At 35.6% G+C, this 8,287-nt stretch overlaps 1 protein-coding gene across 2 annotated transcripts in view; it reads left to right on the top strand.

Annotated features, from left to right (window-relative positions):
- LOC107630499 (uncharacterized membrane protein C776.05) overlaps positions 1-2,430 on the top strand; it is a 3,974-nt gene extending 1,544 nt beyond the window's left edge. Inside the window, exons 5-8 of one of the 2 annotated variants that reach the window (XM_016333644.2) lie at positions 79-174; positions 267-360; positions 1,521-1,746; positions 1,844-2,430. In XM_016333644.2, coding sequence (XP_016189130.1) covers positions 79-174; positions 267-360; positions 1,521-1,746; positions 1,844-2,156 — 729 coding nt within the window. In that variant the 3' untranslated portion in view covers positions 2,157-2,430. The remainder of the gene's footprint in view (positions 1-78; positions 175-266; positions 361-1,520; positions 1,747-1,843) is intronic. The other variant, XM_016333645.2, reaches the window with a different exon arrangement.

The following is an 8,287-nucleotide window of genomic DNA, read 5'->3' as shown; positions in this document are numbered from 1 at the left end:
AGTTATTAATTTTGTAAGTTGCCACTATAGAAGCATAAGAAATCAAAATTAGTTACACAATTGTTCTCGTGTTTTCAGGATTTTTGTTATTATGCCAATACAATCTTCTTGGTTTTCCTTCTTTTTTATCCAAGAAATGAAAAGCTTTTTCTGGTTTGCTTTTCGTTTGCCGAGGTAAGCACATTCTCGCTAGTAATTTGGCATCTTGGTAGAAAATTGGTTCATTTGTTGGTGTTGTAGCTTATCAAAGTGCAATTGCATTGCAGGGGCCGTTGGCGTGGGCTTTGATTGTTTGGCGCTGCAGCTTGGTCTTCAGTTCCGTAGACAAAATTGTCAGTGTTCTTATCCATCTTTTACCTGGTATATTATACCTTCATTTATATACCTCTCTTCTTTCAGTCTATGTGGCCAAAAAACTGCTATAGCAGCAATACACTTCTGTAGAATGGTTCCATTTAGCAGCAGTACGCTCATGTAGCATGCTGCCTTTTTAACAACGACTACAAAGCTATAGTGCAGCTTGTTTCCTTTGATCTGTTTTTGTTTTTATTATACATCTCTCAATCTTTTGTTCTTACCCCTTTTTTTGACCCTTATCCATCTAATAGATAATTATATACCATTTTCTATGTATCAATATCTGGGTTATTTTATACTTTATTTTATTTTATTTACTTTTAGTGTTTGTGGGTAGAATTTATATGTATGTGGGTGCATTCTATAGTGGCTATGGTAGCTATGAAACTTTGGTAACACTTATAAAGTGTAGCTAAGATTAAGGTAACACTTTTCTATTATATGGCAACATTTTTTAATTTGAAAAAAAAGTGTGATCAAACTAAAAAGTGTTGTCAAGTAGTAAAATAATGTGACCTTAATTTTAGCTACACTTAAAGAAGTGTAGCTAAAGTTTCATAGTTATCATAATCATAGTTACCATATAATTCATCATCTGGGTGATATATATAACATTTGCTGCTATTCCTTATGTTATATTCCACAGCGCTATCTGCTAACCGCTATATTTTGATAGGGGATTTTTGGCTCACTGCTGAGCCACTATCCATTATTAATTACATTGCTTTCAACTTGAATGCAAAATATTTTGGTTTATATGTTTCTATTCTTGTTAATCCGCTCCTCATTGTTAAACAACAGCATCAAAAAGCACAAATCCTCGATGGTATTCTTGCTGTTTCTTTTTGTCTATTCACACTCATCCTTTCTCTTTAGAAACTTCTCTACCTGTTCTTGGAAATTTTCAAGGCTTCATTTCACATTCCATGCTTCATTGTGCTACTTCATACATTTTTTTTAAATATATAACCATGTCTACATGAATTCTTATATGCATCACTATATCTTGCATTTACATTGCAAAAAGTGCTATTCGAATATTTCTTGATTGTAGAAGCTTGAACTTCTTCATATAGACATCACAACAATAGAGACATGCTATCATTGGAATGAACTTAGGTTTGTTTAAGGCTCTTAATGCTCTAACCAATAAGTATTTCCAGGGTTGGTTTTCTTTACCATCCGGTGGTGGAACCCTACGGCCTTGGAGGCCTTGAAGGCAGAGAGAAATACATGGTCTTATGCCGAAGATAAATCCTATCTCTGGATGTGGTTGGTTCTGGTTCCCTTAGTGGTTTATTCTTTGTGGCAGATTCTATACTATCTCATTGTCAATGTGTTACGCCGGCAAAGGTTTTCAAGAGATCCTGAAGTTATGACTTCATACAGGTAATTAACAACTCTCTCATACTTCCCTAAATCTTTTTTTGTGCTCATGTTTGATTGGTAACCTTTTATTCTTATTATTGAATTCATTGTTTTGTAGGGAACTCTCGAAAAAGGCTAAGAAAGCAAACAATTTATGGTGGCGCTTAAGCGGCTTGCTTGGCGACCAGAATCGCTTGTTAATGTTCATTTTTCTTCAAGCCGTGTTTACCGTGGCAACCACGGCACTGACTGTTCCGATTTTCCTGTCGTATGAAATATCGGTAGTGTTCCAAATACTCAAGGTCTCCGCTTCAGCGTGGAATGGAGCAAGCTTTCTGTTAGATGTGATGCCTAGGCAGGTAATTCTCAAGGAGAAAAAGAAATCAGAAATGCAACCTGCTGTTCAGAATCAAAATGAGAACTCATCATAGATAGTGATGGAAAATGGTAGCAAGTTTTGCATGTTGAGATAGTTGTGAATCATGAGGAGCTCATGTATACGTAGTTTGAACTATATAACACTACTGTTAATCAGGTATTAAAGTTGAGGTTGAAATGATGTTGGATATGCGTATATAGTTTCTCTCTTTTTTCTCATGCCATATTTGTTTATTCAAGTGGATATTTAGCAAAAACACAACAAAAGGTATATATCTGTTTAGGTGCTTTCTTGTTTGTTATTCAGAGTTCATGGTATCTTTGATCTATCTATTTTTTTTACTAAGTTAAGATATTTGTATTACTTATGAGAAAATAATACAATAGTTGTCCAAAAGTGGGACCAAAAGACAGAAAATGGGGATCTCCCAAGAGAGCCAAATGTATCATAATCTGACAAGAAAATGCTCGAGAAGAATGAAACAAAAGAAGAGTTCTATTGAGCATCCAGTAAACTGCTATGGCTATGCAATCTATGATGAACCTTCAGCGCTATTTTTAATACTCTTGCCGCATCTAGTTTTTCTCTCTCAAAAATCTCAGTGCTACGAGTTTTCCAAATCCCCCGGTTCAGCGTTGCAAAAGGTCCCAAATCACTGTCGTTGAGGCCCCTTGCGCTACCGCTGATTGAACTGCTTGCCATCAGTCCATGAAGGATTCAAACTTGTCATGGCCCGAACCAAACCATAATTAGCGTTCAAGGGACAAGTCTCTCAGCAAGTTCAAATGACCAAATTTTCAGAGAAACGGATAAAATCTCCTTTATTCTTAGGACCTTACTAACATAAATATTATTTTTCTATAAATAATAAACATCTATTTTCAAAGACGACAACAACAACATATTCTAATTATATCCACAACCAAACATGTCAAAATACGCATCATATAAAGTTGATAACTAAAGTATATAAAATCCATAAGTCTTACATAATCAAATTATAATTATTATCTAAACAATTCGAGATTCAAAATAACATAACTTATAGGAGGACCCTGTCTGCGTCATGGAGCATTGACAAACTCTAGGTTTTTGCATGAAGGTTCCATTACATATCACATAGCCCTTGGAAATAAAGGGGTTCACCGAAATGTATAAGATCTACTGTGGGGCGGATGGAATGAAACCTGGAATGACCCTGTACCTGAAAAACATGGGAATATGATAGGGTGAGTTTTGTAACTCAGTAAGCAAATATTATATTTATAACCCACATGAGACAATACAAATTTTACCTTGAAAATTATATTTCTTTCTAAAGATGAGGAATTCATATTAATTAATTTATGCAAATGAATAGATAAATAATTAAGCGGAATGAACTGAAATGCGAGTTCTCATTCCAAAAGTCAAATCAAATCAAATATTACACACTTAGGGCGGCTCCACCTCTAAAAGTAGCCCTTTCCTCTAGTGTGCCTGTACGGTATAACAGATTCAATGTGTGGCCTACACGTTGGGCTAGCAACGCCCCTACTAGCTGAGGTCTAAGTTAGATGCATCTAAATTAACGTCATAACCGCAGTTAACTACGGTTTTCTAGTCAGATTCTCCCAAACTAATCCTAACCAAATCACTTATAACAAATCTCTAATTCTTATAACATATTACCAAATTTCATAATTAATCAAATATATATAAGACTGCATAATAAAATTTAATTAAAGTTTAATGAAGTCAAGTAAGAAAACATGTATACTTTACAAAATATATAAATATCGTCTCATGTGTTTTTTTTTATAAAATTATAAATTTTTCACAAATCAATATTTATTTCAAAAATTCAAAAGGCACAATAATCAAATATTTTCAAACTATAAAAATAATAATTCAATTTAAATATTGATAATAATATCCACTCACAACTTAATTCCAAGGAACCGGAGCAACTCTGAGCGCGTCAACGAGTTACCAAATGATGTCCAATAACTTTACAACTCTAAAAATATGACAATAATGATGTTTGTGAGCTACTAATATTGTCAATTAACATGATCTTACTCACTTTGACAAAAGTCACAAATTTTCTAACCCTAATAACCCTAGTTCGGATTTATGTATACCCATAAATACAGAGATTACAAATATTAAAAATATAGTTAATTATTGAGTCAAAGAGTTACCTTGAAGCGTCAATAATAATCGGACTTCACTCATTAAGATGAACTTCTTGATTTGGGGGTTATGAAAAACTTAGATTTTGAATAAATAGAGATAGAGTAGGGGAAAGAAAGGAAGTAAGATGATAAAAGTGAGTTTGATAATAGTATGTAATTGCAAGAAGAAGATATGAGAAGATGGAAGAGATGAAGAAGAAGGAGAAAAGAGAAAGAAAGAAGAAATGAGATTGAGAAGAGAAGGAAGGGTTCCAGGAGAAAGAAATAATTGCAGCTGGGGAGGGGAGTGAGTCATGTGACTCACTAAGTCCCTCCTTCTTTCTGTTTTTTTTTTTCCTTCTCTTCGGTTATAACAAAACTACTGTTGGATAGGGAGTGCCGCAAGGGGGTGACATTCTATAGACATCTCCAGTTGGGCCACATCGTTAAAGACAGTGGTTTATTGATTCTGCTTTATTTCCACAGTGGAGACGGCAGGGGGGTCGAAGGAAACTTTTGATGAATCAAGCTCAACCCTGGTTGCTTTTCATGCATCGCTTTCCAAACAAATATTTTGATTTTTGAATGATTTTTAGGCCTCAAATTCTCTTTCATATGGTTGTATTATGCATAATTTGGGGGAAATGCTCGATTGAGGCATGTGAAAACCCATAGGCCATTAAGTAACCTGATGTTATATCATATTGTTGTTTCTTGTTCTAGGACCAAATTATTGTCTCTGCCTTCATTGTTCACAGATGTAGCAAGGATTCGAGAAGCGATTTCTAGGGCAAAAGCAGTGTTAATCAGTTCATGATTCCACCTGCGTTCTACCGTTAGTAAGTTCTTAACTCGATATATCTGTATTCTGATTGTTATTTGACGCATGAGCAAGTAGAGTTAGTAGGTTAATTATAATAAGGGAATACAATTCCCATATTATTTAGGATAGTAAACTTTATGTTATGTATTAGTCCCACATCGTCCAAGTTATGAAGGCTTTTCCTTCTCCTACTAGTATAAATAACTCATGTACCTTTTATTTATGAAATAGAGTTGAAGTTGATTTGAATATGAAATAAGCTGTGTGCTTATTTTCCTCTAGCCTCTTTGAGAGTAAGAGGTGCATCCTTGTCTTGGCCAACCAAGGTGGGTTCTTGGCTACTTTCACCATAGTAGGGTTGTTAACCTCGCCAAGATTGGTGGCCCAAGCAATGTCCCGGCATCAGTTTGGTATCAGAGCAAGGTCGGTCCTTGCGGCCTTAACCTTGCTTTAGTAGAATTTTATTTGATTTATGGGTGCAGGTTTTTGGCGTTGATTCGCTAACGGGATCTTTTGGTGCGGATTCGTCAATAAGATCGTCTGCTGCCACGGATCTTGTAAAATTTTATCTGATTTGTGAGTGCGATTCTTTGGTGTCGAGTCACGAATAGGATCTGTTGGTGTGGATTCATCAATGAGATCGATCATCTGCGGTCACAAGTCTTTTCACGCAAGAGTTCTTTCAACCCAGGGAGAATGAAGCGGGAGCAACTAGAGTTAGTAGGTTAATTATATTAGTTAATTATAATAAGAGAATACAAGTCCCATATTATTTATGATAGTGAACTTTATGTTATGTATTAGTTCCAAATCGTTCAAGTTATGAAGGCTTTTCCTTCTCCCACTAGTATAAATAACTCATGTACCTTTTATTTATGAAATAGAATTGAATTGATTGAGTTATATATTTAAATAAGCTGTGTGCTTATTTTCCTCTAGACTCTTTGAGAGTAAGAGGTGCATCCTTGGCTTAGCCAACAAGGTGGGTTCTTGACTACTTTCACCATAGTGGGGCTGTTAACTTCGCCAAGATTGGTGACCCAAGCGACATCCCGGTATCATTATTGGTAGTAATTTGAAATGGGTAAAGGGGAAACCATGGGTCTTGCCAAATGCTAACCTCTTCCCCAGATCCAATACTCCAACGCATTTCTTTTTCCACTACCTTGCAGTTTTCTAATAGACTTTGCCATCTCCAGGACTAGTGAACCCCCTTTTGAATTGTTAGTGGTGAATTATATTGGAAGTATTTTCCTTTAAGTATACAATTGAGCTGAGAGTTAGGATTGGTAGTCAATCTCCAAAATTGTTTTCTCACAACGCTAAATTTTGAGCTTTCAGGTCCTTAAAACATAATCCTCCCTCCTTTTAGGTTTGGTCATCTTGTTCCAACTAATCCATACCATCTTCCGTTTCTCATCCCGTTTCCCCCACCAAAACTGTTTAATATTCTGTGAATTTTATCTAGAAGAGTGTCTAGCAGCTTAAAGTAAGACATAGTATACACAGGAATAAAAGAATCCTTTTTCAAGCCTGAATTTTGTTTTTACTTTATCTTTGATAATTCCAAAAGTATTCTTTTTCAATCTGTGAACAATTGAAGGTAGGCCGAGATATTTATCCTGAGCTCCAATATGCTTTATGTTCAGTTTTATCCGCCAATTGCTGTCTGAGTATAGAGAATGCATTCTGACTAAAGTAAACTACAAACTTGTTGAGATTTACTTTCTGGCCACTGATTGCTTTGTAGGCATAGAGCAGTTCCAAAATATTATTGTATAATTCATCTGTAGTCTTACTATATATGATAAAATCATTCGTAAAGAGCAGATGATTGACAGCCGAACACCTGAAGTGAGACTAATAGGTCAAAAACTGAAGAAAGACTAATAGGTCAAATCTGTGACATATCTCTATATCTCTGTCATCTGGAATCTTTTGGAGTAAGCATATTTAGATGTGGTTAAAACTATTTAACATTCTACCACTGTCGAAGAAACTTTTCATTGCTCTAAAAATATTTTCTCATGTTATCTCCCATTAGAATTGGAAGAATTTGGCTATAAAACCATTGTCTCTCGGAGAATTCTGAGCACAACTACTAAACATGGCTCTCTAGGTCTCCTCCTTAGTCACTGGTCTCCGGAGTCTACGGTTCATGTGAGTTGTAACTGTAAGTGTAAAACCCTTAAACAGAGGGTTCGAGTCCTCCTGATTAGTGGCTGAAAATATTCCTTTGAAATAGTTTTTCGTTACCTGAGCAATGCTATCTGGTTTCGAGGCTACTTCACCATTCGCTCCAACTAATCGCCAGATTTTATTTCTCTAATTTCTAGACTGGAACTTATGATGGAAGTACTTAGTATTTCAGTCCCCCTCGCGAAGTCATTTGCATTGATTTCGTCTTCCAGTAACTCTCTTCTTTGTTGTAGTATTCTTCAATTTTGCCTCCAATTCATCTATCACACCTCCTCCCATCATACCTTCAACCCTCTTTTTGTTGTTTGCTCTCTACATATATTTTCAATTGTTTTTTTGGAGTTGGTTCAGTTGTGTTGTTGCCACTACACTAGTTTATGCCTATACAATTTTAGTTTTTAAGCCCGTGAATACATAGGGGAACCTTCAATAGCCGTCCTCTATGCCTCCATAATTATCTTTCGAATCTCTTCCACACCACACCTCCTCTCCTAAAACTTGAATCGCCTCTTAGTAGGCCATTTTGGGGGATTGATATCTAACAATAGAGGAGTATGATCCAAACTGTTTTCACTAATTTCCTCACCACAACCATATCATATAGACCCCTCCATTAAATCCCATCCATGACTCGATTCAACTGCTCTCTAATTAGCTCTCCTGCCATCCTTTGGTTAGACTAAATATAGTGTTGTTCATTCATACCAAGATCTACGAGATAATTATCATCAACAAAACAATTAAAATTTTCAATAGAAGTGTAAATCTAGGGTTAATTCTTGATTGTGTTAAACTTTCCCATGATTACTACATTGCCTTCAAATAGAAGAAGAGCTGCTAATTCCTAGTATTGCACTAATTGGGTATGCTCAGCAGTGCTGAGATGAACACCCACCAGTCTCCATTCTTGATTGTTTGTAGCATCTTTGACTAAAATTGATATGTTGTAAGAATTGTGCCCTAATATTTTCACTTCCATATACTCCTTCCATGCTAATAACACCA

Source organism: Arachis ipaensis, chromosome B03 (assembly GCF_000816755.2).
Source record: "Arachis ipaensis cultivar K30076 chromosome B03, Araip1.1, whole genome shotgun sequence".
In the NCBI taxonomy this organism is placed as follows: Eukaryota; Viridiplantae; Streptophyta; class Magnoliopsida; order Fabales; family Fabaceae; genus Arachis; species Arachis ipaensis.
Note: the sequence above shows the minus strand (reverse complement) of the source record. Positions and strands in the feature narration are given on the sequence as shown.